Source organism: Mustelus asterias, chromosome 5, assembly GCF_964213995.1.
Source record: "Mustelus asterias chromosome 5, sMusAst1.hap1.1, whole genome shotgun sequence".
Lineage (NCBI taxonomy): Eukaryota > Metazoa > Chordata > Chondrichthyes > Carcharhiniformes > Triakidae > Mustelus > Mustelus asterias.
The window spans coordinates 8841143-8856397 of record NC_135805.1 but is presented as its reverse complement, the minus strand read 5'-3'; the positions used below and the strand labels follow the sequence as shown (position 1 = coordinate 8856397).

Below are 15255 nucleotides of genomic sequence, written 5' to 3'. Positions count from 1 at the left end.
ATCCACCGCTCTTCCTTCGTCAATGTGTTTGGTCACATTTTCAAAGAACTCAACCAGGCTCGTAAGGCACGACCTGCCCTTGACAAAGCCGTGCTGACTACTTTTGATCATACTAAACTTCTCTAGATCATAAATCCTGTCTCTCAGGATCCTCTCCATCAACTTACCAACCACTGAGGTTAGACTCACCGGTCGGTAATTTCCCGGGCTGTCCCTGTTCCCTTTCTTGAATATAGGGACCACATCTGCAATCCTCCAATCCTCCGGAACCTCTTCCGTCTCCATCGACGATGCAAAGATCATCGCCAAAGGCTCCGCAATCTCCTCCCTCGCCTCCCACAGTAACCTGGGGTACATCCCATCCGGTCCCGGCGACTTACCAACCTTGATGCCATTCAATAGTTCCAACACATCCTCTTTCTTTATGTCCACATGCTCGATCCTTTCTGTCCACCGCAAACCAGCAGTACAACCACCCAGATCCCTTTCCACCGTGAATACCGAGGTAAAGTATTCATTAAGCAGCTCCGCCATTTCTAACGGTTCCGCACAAACTTTTCCCCCTTCACCTTTTAAGGGTCCTATGCCTTCACATCTCATCCTTTTACTCTTGACATATTTGTAGAAAGCCTTGGGATTCTCCTTAATCTTACCCGCCAAGGCCTTCTCATGACCCCTTCTCGCTCTCCTAATTTCCTTCTTAAGCTCCTTCCTACATCCCGTATACTCCTCTAAATCCTTAACACCTCCTAGCTCTCTGAACCTTCTGTACGCCTCTCTTTTCTTATTCACCAGGTTCATCACAACCTTCGTGCACCACGGTTCCCGTACCCTACCAACACCCCCCTGTCTCATCGGAACGTTGTCATGCAGAGCTCCAGACAAACATTCCTTGAAAATCCTCCACTTTCCTTCGGTACTTTTCCCCAAGAATGCCTCCTTCCAATTTACCCATCTAATTTCCTCCCTGATGACACTGTATTTCCCTTTACTCCAGAGAAACACTTTCCTAGCCTGCCTGATCCTATCTTTGGTTGGAACATTTAATATTGTTAAGGTTTATACAATACCATGACTTTTCTTTCCTTGCTTGTAATTGACTAATGTAATTGCTATATATTAACTGTATTCTTAAATAAACTTTGTTTGATAAAAACTCCCTAGTATGTCATTTGAATCATATCTGAAGTGAACCATATCACGCTACCCTAGCCAAATTCAAATTGCAAAACTTATGATGCAGTGGACTCTATCAAACACTTTGGAGCTTATGACCTGGATTATAACACAAGACAGAGTTAGATTTTTGATGGACAATGGAGTCAAATGTTATGGGGGCAGCAGCAAATTAGAACTAAAATAAAACCAGATCAGCTAGGATCTTATTGAATGGCTTTGCAGGCTCAAATGGGCTGAATGGTATACTCTTGCTTCTAAGTCCTTTGATCTTAAGTCTTAAGTGCTAGGGGCTCAGAAGATGACTTGTGAATTGTATGGGCTCAGGAAAGGCCCTGGTGATCAAAGAGGATTTGAAAGAAGATCTGGAAATTTATGACAGTGTAGAAGGCCTAATGATTTAAGCGTGCAGATGACTCCATGATGTGGGCAGCAGTAGTACTCTGCTCAATGGAGCCAGGGGATTTTCACAGTAACTTCATTACAGTGTGAATGTAAGCCGACTTGTGACTAATAAATAAATAAAAAGAGCTGAAGTCCGGCTTGTGAGTAAGTACTAAGGATTGTAAGGGAACTGAATCTTGGGATATGAGATTGAAACATTGTGAGGTAAATCACCATTGAGGTTGCCCAAGATGGAGAAATCTTTGAAGAGAGTTCGAGGTCCAGATTTTCAAAGGTGAAGACAGGAATTCCTAGTAGGAGACAGAGATCTATTAAAGTTGGTTGTTAAGAAATCTGTGCAATCTGTCTTGATCATATTTGCCACTTAGTGTGCAGTGTGGTGTATTCGACCACAGTTTGTTAATTCACATGTATCTCATATTAACCCTGAATGTTAGAGTATAAGATCATAGAAGAAGAAATCATAGAAACCCTACAGTGCAGAAGGAGGCCATTTGGCCCATCGAGTCTGCACCGACCACAATCCCACCCAGGCCCTACCCCCACATATTTACCCGCTAATCCCTCTAACCTACACATTTTAGGACTCTAAGGGGCAATTTTTAACCTGGCCAATCAACCTAACCCGCACATCTTTGGACTGTGGGAGAAAACCGGAGCACCCGGAGGAAACCCACGCAGACACGAGGAGAATGTGCAAACTCCACACAGACAGTGACCCAAGCTGGGAATCGAACCCAGGCCCCTGGAGCTGTGAAGCAGCAGTGCTAACCACTGTGCTACCGTGCCGCCCTACATCTTGTATGTAATTTTATATTTCTGATCTTGAATAATAAAGATTATTTTTGTTTATTCAGAAACCATGGCATATTGTGTCCTTATTTTCTCAGAAAGTTTTTTGAATGTCGAACTTTTTCTACTTTAAACAAAATGTTATTGGTCTCTAACCAAATCCTATCAATAACTTGGTGGTCTGGTCAAGGATCATAGCAACATGTTGTGACAAATATGGTTTAAGCAATTATCTATCGCAGCTTTACACCTTTTGTGGTTATCCAGTGAATTTTTAACTTTTAACTGAATGAGTAAATTTGTACAAAGAACAAAGAATAAAGAAAATTCCAGCAGAACAGGCACTTCAGCACTCCAAGCCTGCACCGACCATGCTGCCCGCCTTAACTAAAACCCCCTATCCTTCCGGGGACCATATCCTCTATTCCCATCCTACTCATGTATTTGTCAAGACTCCCTTGAAGGTCACTACCATATCCGCTTCCATTACCTCCCCCGGCAATGAGTTCCAGGCACCCACTACTCTCTGTGTAAAAAATCTGCCTCATACATCTCCTTTAAACCTTGCCCCTCGCACCCTAAACCTGTTCCCCCCAGTAATTTATTCTTCCACCCAGGGAAAAAGCTTCTGACTATCCACTCTGTCCATGCCTCTCATAATCTTGTAGACATCTATCAGGTAGCCCCTCAACCTCCGTCGTTCCAGTGAGAACAAACCAAGTTTCTCCAACCTCTCCTCATAGCTAATGCCCTCCATACCAGGCAACATCCTGGTAAATCTTTTCTGTACCCTCTCCAAAGCCTCCACATCCTTCTGGTAGTGTGGCAACCAGAATTGAACACTATATTCCAAGTGCTGCCTAACTAAGGTTCTATAAACTGCAACATGACTTGCCAATTTTTAAACTCAATGCCCCAGCCGATGAAGGCAAGCATTGAACCTGCATTGCCACTTTCAGTGACCTGTGTACCTGGACACCCAGATCCCTTTGCCTATCAATACCCTTAAGGATTCTGCCATTTACTATATATTTCCTATCTGTATTAGACCTTCCAAAATGCATTACCTCACATTTGTCTGGATTAAACTCCATCTGCCATCTCTCCGCCCAAGTCTCTAACTGGTCCATATCCTGCTCTATCCTCTGATGGTCCTCATAGCTATCCGCAAATCCACCAACCTTTGTGTTGTCCGCAAACTTACGAATGAATGCAGTTACATTTTCCTCCAAATCATTTATATATATTACAAACAGCAAAGGTCCCAACACTGATCCCTGAGGAATGCCACTTGTCACAGTCCTCCATTCAGAAATGCACCCTTCTACTGCGACCCTCTCTCTTCTTTGACCAAGCCAGTTTTGTATCCACCTTGCCAGCTCACCTCTGATCCCATGTGACTTCACCTTCTGCACCAGTCTGTCATGAGGGACCTTGTCAAAGGCCTTACTGAAGTCCATGTAGACAACATCCACTGCCCTACCCCCATCAATCATCTTCATCACTTCCTCGGAAAACGCGATCAAATTCGTGAGACACGACCTCCCCTTCACAAAACCATGTTGCCTCTCACTAATACATCCACTTATTTCCAAGTGGGAATAAATCCTGTCTCAAAGAATCCTCTCCAATAATTTCCCTACCACTGATGTCAGGCTCACCGGCCTGTAATTCCCTGGATTATTCTTGCTACCATTCTTAAACAAAGGAACAATATAGGATATTCTCCAATCCTCTGGGACTTCCCCTGTAGTCATGATGTGGAGATGCCGGCGTTGGACTACGGTAAACACATTAATCAGTCGAACAACACTTGGTTAAAGTCCAACAGGTTTATTTGGTAGCAAACGCCACTAGCTTTCGGAGCGTGCTGCTCCTTCGTCAGGTGGAGTGGGAGATGTGCTCACAAACAGGGCATACAAAGACACAAACTCAATTTACAGAACAATGATTGTAATGCTAATCAAGCTAATCAATGCTAATACAGCTAACCAAGTCTTAAAGGTACAGACAATGTGAGTGGAGAGAGCATTAAGCACAGGTTAAAGAGATGTGTATTGTCTCCAGACAGGACAGCTAGTGAGATTTTGCAAATCCAGGCAAGTTGTGAGGGTTACAGATAGTGTGCCATGAACCCAAGATCCCGGTTGAGGCCGTCCTCATGTGTGTGGAAATTGGCTATCAGTTTCTGCTCAGCGACCCTGCGGGGTCGTGTGTCATGAAGACCGCCTTGGAGAACGCTTACCCGAAGATCAGAGGCTGAATGCCCGTGACCACTGAAGCGCTCCCCAATAGGAAGAGAACAGTCTTGCCTGGTGATTGTCGAGCAGTGTTTATTCATCTGTTGTCGTAGCGTCTGCATGGGTTCCCCAATGTACCATGCCTCGGGACATCCTAGAGAACATAGAACATTACAGCGCAGTACAGGCCCTTCGGCCCTTGATGTTGCGCCGACCAGTGAAACCAATCTAAACCCCATCTAACCTACACTATTCCAATATCATCCATATGTTTATCCAATGACCATTTAAATGCCTTTAATGTTTGCGAGTCCACTACTGCTGCAGGCAGGGCATTCCACGCCCTTACTACTTTCTGAGTGAAGTACCTACCTCTGACATCTGTCCTATATCTATCTCCCCTCAATTTAAAGCTATGTCCCCTCATGCTAGCCATCACCATCAGAGGAAAAAGGCTCTCACTGTCCACCCTATCTAATCCTCTGATCATCTTGTATGCCTCTATAAAATCACCTCTTAACCTTCTTCTCTCTAACGAAAACAATCTCAAGTCCCTCAGCCTTTCCTCATAAGACCTTCCCGCTATACCAGGCAACATCCCAGTAAATTTCCTCTGCACCCTTTCCAATGCTTCCACATCCTTCCTATAATGCGGTGACCAGAACTGTACGCAATACTCCAAGTGCTGCCGCACCAGAGTTTTGTACAGCTGCAACATGACCTCCTTGTTGTTGCAACCGGATGTTGTAACCGCATTTGAGATCTCTACTGCCTCCCGAAGATACACAAGGCAAACACACCCAGCCGTCCCATCGTATCGGGCAATGGGGCCCTGTGCGAGAACCTCTCCGGCTATGTCGAGGGCATCCTGAAACCCATTGTACAAAGAACCCCCAGCTTTTGTCGCGACACTACGGACTTCCTACAGAAACTCAGCACACATGGAGCAGTTGAACCAGGAGCACTCCTCATCACAATGGATGTCTCAGCACTCTACACCAGCATCTCCCACGACGATGGCATTGCTGCAACTGCCTCAGTACTCAATGCCGACAACTGCCAGTTTCCAGATGCAATTTTGCAACTCATCCGCTTTATCCTGGACCACAATGTCTTCACCTTCAACAACCAGTTCTTCATCCAGACACACGGAACAGCCATGGCGACCTAATTCGCAACTCAATATGCCAACATTTTCATGCACAGGTTTGAACAAGACTTCTTCACCGCACAGGACCTTCAACCGATGCTATACACTAGATACATCGATGACATTTTCTTCCTTTGGACTCATGGTGAACAATCACTGAAACAACTATATGATGACATCAACAAGTTCCATCCCACAATCAGACTCACCATGGACTACTCTCCGGAATTGGTTGCATTCTTGGACACACGCATCTCCATTAAGGACGGTCACCTCAGCACCTCACTGTACCACAAACCCACAGATAACCTCACGATGCTCCACTTCTCCAGCTTCCACCCTAAACACGTTAAAGAAGTCTTCCCCTACGGACAAGCCCTCCGTATACACAGGATCTGCTCGGATGAGGAGGATCACAACAGACACCTCCAGACGCTGAAAGATGCCCTCATATGAACAGGATACGGCGCTCGACTCATCGATAGACAGTTCCGACGCGCCACAGCGAAAAACCGCACCGACCTCCTCAGAAGACAAACACGGGACACGGTGGACAGAGTACCCTTCGTCGTCCAGTACTTCCCCGGAGCGGAGAAGCTACGACATCTCCTCCGAAACCTTCAACATGTCATCGATGAAGACGAACATCTTGCCAAGGCCATCCCCACACCCCCACTTCTTGCCTTCAAACAGCCGCACAACCTCAAACAGACCATTGTCCGCAGCAAACTACCCAGCCTTCAGGAGAACAGTGACCATGACACCACACAACCCTGCCACAGCAACCTCTGCAAGACGTGCCGGATCATCGACACGGATGCCTTAATCTCACGTGAGAACACCATCCACCAGGTACATGGTACATACACTTGCAACTCGGCCAACGTTGTCTACCTGATCCGCTGCAGGAAAGGATGTCCCGAGGCATGGTACATTGGGGAAACCATGCAGACGCTACGACAATGGATGAATGAACACCGTTCGACAATCACCAGGCAAGACTGTTCTCTTCCTGTTGGGGAGCACTTCAGCGGTCACGGGCATTCAGCCTCTGATCTTCAGGTAAGCGTTCTCCAAGGTGGCTTTCACGACACACGACACCGCAGGGTCGCTGAGCAGAAACTGATAGCCAATTTCCGCACACATGAGGACGGCCTCAACTGGGATCTTGGGTTCATGGCACACTATCTGTGACCCCCACAACTTGCCTGGACTTGCAAAATCTCACTAGCTGTCCTGTCTGGAGACAATACACATCTCTTTAACCTGTGCTTAATGCTCTCTCCACTCACATTGTCTGTACCTTTAAGACTTGATTAGCTGTATTAGCCTTGATTAGCTTGATTAACATTCCAATCATTATTCTGTAAAATGAGTTTGTGTCTCTGTATGCCCTGTTTGTGAGCACATCACCCACTCCACCTGACGAAGGAGCAGCACGCTCCGAATGCTGTTGGCATTTGCTACCAAATAAACCTGTTGGACTTTAACCTGGTGTTGTTAGACTTCTTACTGTAACCTCCCCTGTAGCCAGTGAGAATACAACGACTTCTCTCAAGGCCCCAGCAATTTCCTCCCTTGCCTCTCTCAGTATTCTGGGGTACATACCATCAGGCCCTGGGGACTTGTCTACCTTAATGTTTCTCAAGAACCCCAATACCTCCTCCTTTTTGATCTCAACATAACTCAAACTATCGACACATCCTTTCCCAGACTCATCATCCACCAAGTCCTTCTCTTTGGTGAATACTCACGCAAAGTACTCATTTAATACAGTTTGGATTTGTGTTATTGACTGTTAAAGCTGTAAATTTATAAGACGTTTTAGGACTGTATTTTATGGCTTCTAAGATTCTTATATTTGCAGCTGCAGAGTTGAATTGGCGCAAATGAAAGGTGTCTGGTGACATGTGTTGTAATCTGCCTGACAGCAAGCCTGGGAGATTTAATTATTTAAGATTGAGGGAAGACTTAGTTGGGCTACTAAGAGGTGCAAGATATTTTCATTTGAGAACAATGATAGCTCTTTCCAAGACTACATGAGTCTCCCAAAAGTCCCAGAAAGTATTAAGTTATCAACAATTGTGCTGTAAAATATATTTTACTTAAAAAGTGATAGGGAGTTGGGATGAAAGATTACTATTTAATATTTCTACTTTTTGAAGACTAATCTGTTTCTTGTTCAAATGAAAAAGAGGGTAGATAAAGGAAACTATTTTGTGATCAGGTTATGGCTTCCATATAAACCCAGAAATATCAGACAGAAAGCAGTTGCAGTTTTGTCCTGTGTGCTCTGTAGCCAACTGAAAAAGAAAATACAAAATATAAAATTCACAAGGCCTCCCACTTATACAGGGAAAATGCTGACTATGCCATTCACCACAGAGTGGGAGCTTGCACTTATTTTCATGACCAAGTTTGTGAGGACTTAAAAAATGCTGCAAAATTTGCAGAGCTTGGATTTAGCATAATAGTGTAATATCCATCGTGGAAGTCAATTTTGGGATTAGAAAGTACCCGGCTGGGGAAATGAAAAGGAAACAACAGTTAACTGTGTGCTTTGAGAAGCATAACTCAGTCAAAAGTGTAATCTCTGATAGTTAACAAGGCACTGCTTATTTCTATAGTCTAAAGTATAAGTTGCCTACAAGAGAAAATATATCAATGGTTGCAATAGCATAAAATCAAGAATTTCTTTAATCATTTGTTACAGTTCTTTTTCTTGTCGCATGAAGTCTTGATATATCATCCTTGAAGCTAATAATTGGACACCCGGATTTCACTTAAAAACTACTGGTCTCTGCGGTGGTCGTAGTATGACTGTAATGTCATTGGATAACATATGACAATATTAAGAGAAACTGTGACATACATCGTGCAAAAAAAAATTCGCAGTAATGTATACAAACTCCAAAACAGTACATACCTCCAAAAGATCATGGTTAGATTTCAAAGCATTCTCAGACTTTAGCAAACATTTGCCTATGTCTGGTATCTCCAGGCCCATCTTTAACATACATTTAGCCTCTCGAAGAACTTCAACGATTCTGTGATCAAAATTCGAATGCATTTGCCCAGTATCTGTATCTCGTATCAAAAGAGTTGCATGCAGGACTGTATGAAGATTAAGTTTATAATATTGAAATATATATGAAACTAAGTGCTGTGATAAAATGTATAATTTTCTACCCAGTTAATGTTATGACAAAAGAAAATATTTATTAGGAATTGAAACTCTGTAAAAAGTTCCAACTCATTACATTAAGTTTCGAACAGCATGTCTTCAAATAACCATAGTTAGATTTCAATATAGCCTGTCTTCAGGAAGCACTTGGTTGAAACTTGCACCTGTAATTTTAGCATTCATTTAGGCTCCTGAATAACATTTACCAAAAGAGCCAGTTTAGTTAAATACTATGACATCTAAAATATACATCAGGAATGTACATTATTTTTGCTCTGTGGACATCCTAGAGAGTTGCAAGCTCTAACTCTTGGGGAGTTAAGGTTTAACTGTTCTCCTTTTTTGTATAATAGTGTATCAGACTTTTCAAATAATCAAGTGGTCCTGAAGTGTTGTGAAAGAAAGGCATAACATATCTTCTGCTTTTGGCACAAGATTATATACAAGAGATGATAATGCAAGGAACTAAGTACCAGTAATGGTATTAGCCATGGATGATTGAAGTATAATTTTGGTGGTTAGAATAATAAACATAGATAGAGGAATTATTTAACTATAGTACTATATATAAAGATAAGTGTTAATATAGCCCTTTCTTTAAGGGGTTTGAGAACAGTCTCATCAGGGAATTTTAAAAAGGTAGCTTTGGAGTAAACAAGTATAATATTTCATAGATCATAAAATTGTTACAGAAGGAGGTCATATGGCCCATCATGTCTGCATTGGCTCTCCAAATGAGCATTAGGTGGATTGGACATGCAAAAATGGTCCTTAGTGCCTCGATTGAACCTACCTCCACCACACTTCCAGGCATTCCAGACCCGAACCATCTGCTGTGCGAATAGGTTTTTTCTCATATCACAGTTGCTTATTTTGCAAATCATTTTAAATATATGTCCTCTCTTTTTTTTTAGGTGGGAACAGTTTCTCCCTACCCTCTCTGTCCAGCCCCCTCATGATCTTGAACATCTCTATCAAATCTCCTCTCAGCTTTTATCACTCTAATCTATCCTCGTGACTGACATTTCTCATCCTTATAACTATTATAGAAACAGAAAAACTACAGCACAATACAGGCCCTTCAGCCCACAAAGCTGTGCCCAACATGTCCCTACCTGAGCGATCACTAGGCTTACCTATAACCCTCTATCTTACTAAGTTCCATGTACTTATCTAAAAGTCTCTTAAAAGACCCTATCGAATCCGCCTCCACCACTGTTGCTGGCAGCCCATTCCACGCACCCACCACCCTCTGAGTGAAAAACTTACCCCTGACATCTCCTCTGTACCTACACCCCAGCACCTTAAACCTGTGTCCTCTTGTGGCAACCATTTCAGCCCTGGGAAAAAGCCTCTGGCTATCCACTCGATCAATACCTCTCAACATCTTATACACCTCTATCAGGTCACCCCTCATCCTTCATCTCTCCAAGGAGAAAAGGCCGAGCTCACTCAACCTATCTTCATAAGGCATGCTCCCCAACCCAGGCAACATCCTTGTAAATCTCCTCTGCACCCTTTCTATGGTTTCCACATCCTTCCTGTAATGAGGCGACCAGAACTGAGCACAGTACTCCAAGTGGGGTCTGACTAGGGTCTTATATAGTTGCAACCTTATCTCACGACTCCTAAACTCAATTCCTCGATTGATGAAGGCCAGTACACCATAGGCCTTCTTAACCACAGCCTCAATCTGCACAGCTGCTTTGAGCGTCCAATGAACTCGGACCCCAAGATCCTTCTGATCTTCCACACTGCCTAGAGTCCTACCATTAATATTATATTCCGCCATCCTATTTGACCTGCCAAAATGAACCACCTCACACTTATCTGGGTTAAACTCCATCTGCCACTTCTCCGCCCAGTCTTACATCCTATCAATGTCTCGCTGCAACTTCTGACATCCCTCCGCACTATCCACAACACCTCCAACCTTTGTGTCATCAGCAAACTTACCAACCCATCCCTCCACTTCCTCATCCAGGTCATTTATAAAAATCACAAAGAGTAAGAGTCCCAGAACAGATCCCTGGGGCACTCCACTGGTGACCGACCTCCATGCAGAATATGATCCATCTATAATCACTCTTTGCCTTCTGTGCGCAAGCCAGTTCTGGATCCACAAAGCAATGTCCCCTTGGATCCCATGTCCCCTCACTTTCTCAATAAGCCTTGCATGGGGCACCTTATCAAATGCCTTGCTGAAGTCCATATATACTACATCTACTGCTCTTCCTTCATCAATGTGTTTAGTCACATCCTCAAAATATTCAACCAGGCTCGTAAGGCATGATCTGCCTTTGACAAAGCCATGCTGACTATTCTTAATCATATTATGCCTCTCCAAATGTTCATAAATTCTGCCTCTCAGGATCTTCTCCATCAACTTACCAACCACTGAGGTTAGACTCACTGGTCTATAATTTCCAGGGCTATCGCTACTCCCTTTCTTGAATAAAGGAACAACATCCGCAATCCTCCAATCCTCCGGAACCTCTCCCGTCTCCATTGATGATGCAAAGATCATCGCCAGAGGCTCAGCAATCTCCTCCCTCACCTTCCACAGTAGCCTGGGGTACATCTCATCCGGTCCTGACGACTTATCTAACTTGATGCTTTTCAAAAGCTCCAACACATCCTCTTTCTTAATATCTACATGCTCAAGCTTTTCAGTCCGCTGCAAGTGTGCACTACAACCACCAAGATCCTTTTCCATAGTGAATACTGAAGTAAAGTATTCATTAAGTACATCTGCTATTTCTTCTGGTCCCATACAAACTTTCCCACCATCACACTTGATAGGTCCTATTCTTTCACGTCTTATCCTCTTACTCTTCACATACTTGTAGAATGCCTTGGGGTTTTCCTTAATCCTGCCTGCCAAGGCCTTCTCATGACCCCTTCTGGCTCTCCTAATTTCTTTCTTAAGATCCTTCCTATTAGCTGTATACTCTTCTAGATCTCTAACATTACCTAGCTCCCTGAACTTTGTGTAAGCTTTTCTTTTCTTCTTGACTAGATTCATTACAACCTTTGTATACCACGGTTCCTGTAACCTACCATAACTTCCCTGTCTCATTGGAACGTTGCTATGCAGAACTCCAGACAAATATTCCCTGAAAATTTGCCACATTTCTTCCGTACATTTCCCTGAGAAAACCTCTTTCCAATTTAAGCCTCCAATTTCCTGCCTGATAGCCTCATAATTCCCCTTACTCCAATTAAACACTTTTCGAACTTGTCTGATCCTATCTCTCTCCAATGCTATTGTAAAGGAGATAGAATTATGATCACTATCTCCAAAATGCACTCCCACTGAGAGATCTGACACCTGACCATGTTCATTTCCCAATATCAAATCAAGTACAGTTTCTCCTCTTGTAGGCTTCTGTACTCTCTCCAATGTGTTCACATACTTCCTTCAGTGTGGTGCCCAGCATTATACACTATATTCCAGCTGAGGTCTAACGAGTGTCTTGCATATGTTCCGCATAACCTCTTTACTCTTGTAGTCTATGCTATTATTTATGAATCCCAGAATACGATATGCTTCAACTGCTCTCTCTACCTGTCTTGTCACCTTCAATGACCCCAGGTCCCTCTGCTCCTGCAGATGGTCATATCATATAGGGTCGAGAGCTTCACGTTTTTAGGTGTCCAGATCACCAACAACCTGCCTTGGTCCCCCCATACCGACACTAGGGTGCAAAAGGGTGGGAGGAATATAGTTAACAAAACCCACCAACGCCTCTACTTTCTCAGAAGACTAACGGAATTTGGCATGTCAACTACAACTCTCACCAACATTTACAGCTTGGTGTGGCTCCTGCTTCTGCAAGGAACTACAAAAGGTCGTGAATGTAGCCCAATCCATCACGAAAACCAGCCTTCCATCCATTGACTCTGTCTACACTTCCCGCTGCCTCGGCAAAGCAGCCAGCATAATTAAGGACCCCATGCACCCTGGACATTCTCTCTTCCATGTTCTTCTGTCGGGAAAAAGATACAAAAGTCTGAGGTCACGTACCAACCGACCCAAGAACAGCTTCTTCTCTGCTGCTGTCAGACATTTGAATGGACTTACTTTGCATTAAGCTGATCTTTCTCTACACCCTAGCTATGACAGCAACACTACATTCTGCAATCTCTTATTTCCTTCTCTATGAATGGATTGTTTTGTCTGTATAGCACGCAAGAAACACTACTTTTCACTATATGTTAATATATGTGACAATAATAAATCAAATCAAATCAAATCACCTATTTAAGAATTTTACCTCTTATTTTGTATTGTCTCTCCATGTTCATTCTGCCAAAATGCAGCACCTATATTTACATGAAGAGATTACTTTCAGTGAATTCAGAAATAGATGCATTGGACTGGATTTGTCATTGAGATGGGAAGTTCAAGTTGAGAAATTTCCAGATTCAGCAGACCTTCCATGTATAAATGACCCTCTGCACATTGTCTTTGTTTTGATTTGATTTGATTTATTATTGTCACATGTATTGGGGTCGAGTGAAAAGTATTGTTTCTTTCATGCTATACAGACAAAGCATACCTTTCATAGAGTGCATGGGGAGAAGGAAAGGATAAGGTAGAATATAGTGTTGCAGTTACAAATAGGATGGAGCGAAAGATCAGCTTAATATATGATAGGACCATTCAAAAGTCTGATGGCAACAGGGAAGAAGATATTCTTGAGTTGGTTGGTGCGTGTTTTCAGACTTTTGTATCTTTTTCCCAATGGAAAAACAGTTATGCTAAATTTCACAACAGGTATACTAAATTGGATACTGTTGTGGGAGATGCTTTACCTGGGACAAGCTGCGACAGCCGGAACTCTGATACTGAGTCTGGTTCTACAGCGCAAAAGGGTGGGAGGAAGAAGAGGAGAGCAGAAGTGATAGGGGACTCAATGGTCAGAGGTACGGACAGGAGGTTCTGTGGTCAGGACAGAGACTCCCGCATGGTTTGTTGCCTCCCGGGTGGGGGCAATAATTTCAGGGAACCCTGGATGTCTAGGAAAGTTCAGGACTGGATTAGGAAGAAAAGAAAGGCTTTTAGCAAGTCCAAAGGGAGCAATTCAGCTGAAGCCCTAAAGGAATATAGGAAGTTCAAGAGGGAACATAAGAAAGCATTAGAAGAGCAAAAGGTGGGCATGAAAAAGGACAAGAATAGGGAGAATCCTAAGATATTTTATAAAAAACATTGAGGGGAAGAAGTTAACCAGGGAAAAAATAGGGTCAATTAGAAACCAAGGGGGCAATCTGTGTGAAGCCACAGGATATTGAAAGGGTGTTAAATGAATACTTTTCATCGGTTTTCACTCAGGAAAAGGAGAGCGTAGGTACAGAATTCAGGAAAAGGGACTGTGAGGACCTTAAGCTGTTTGACATAGGAAGTGAGAAGGTATTGGAGGCTTTGACAGGTTTAGAAATGGAGGAATCCCTAGACTTGGATGGATTGAAATCATAGAAACCCTACAGTGCAGAAACAGGCCATTCGGCCCATCAAGTCTGCACCGACCACAATCCCACCCAGGCCCTACTCCCACATCCCTACACATATTACCCGCTAATCCCTCTAACCTACGCATCTCAGGACACTAAGGGGCAATTTTAGCATGGCCAATCAACCTAACCCGCACATCTTTGGACTGTGGGAGGAAACTGGAACACTCGGAGGAAACCCACGCAGACACGAGGAGAATGTGCAAACTCCACACAGACAGTGACCCAAGCCGGGAATCGAACCCAGGTCCCTGGAGCTGTGAAGCATCAGTGCTAACCACTGTGCTACCGTGCCGCCCGCATTCCAGGCTGCTGAGAGGCGAGGCAGGAAATTGCAGGGCTCTGGCACAAATGTTTAATTCCTCTCAAGCCATGGGGAAAATGCCAGAGGACTGAAGGATGGCTGATGTGGTATCACTTTTCAAGAAGGGTGGTAGAAATGAACCAGGAAATTGCAGACCGGTGAGTCTCACGTCAGTGGTAGGGAAACTTTGGGGAAAATTCTGAAGGAGAGAATTAAATGCCACTTGGGAAGACATGGGTGGATTAGGCAAAGTTAGCTTGACTTTGTCATAAAGAGGTCACGCCTAAGAAATTAGTTAAAATTTTTCGAGTAGATGATCAAGTACGTGGATGAGGAAAATGCAGTTGATCTAGTTTATATGAATTTAGCGAAGCTTTTGACAAGGTCCTCCATGGGAGATTGATTGAGAAGGTTGAAGCATATGGAATTCAGAGAAACTTAGTGAGATGGACCCAAAACTGGCTGAGTAATAGCACACAAAGAATGGTGG

At 43.6% G+C, this 15255-nt stretch overlaps 1 protein-coding gene across 1 annotated transcript in view; it reads right to left on the bottom strand.

Annotated features, from left to right (window-relative positions):
* The window catches only part of LOC144493945 (dynein axonemal heavy chain 8-like), a 1745965-nt gene that overhangs the window by 1156938 nt on the left and 573772 nt on the right, over nucleotides 1–15255 (bottom strand). The window contains exon 20 of the mRNA XM_078213522.1: nucleotides 8690–8877. Within this exon, the coding sequence (XP_078069648.1) occupies nucleotides 8690–8877 (188 nt within the window). The remainder of the gene's footprint in view (nucleotides 1–8689; nucleotides 8878–15255) is intronic.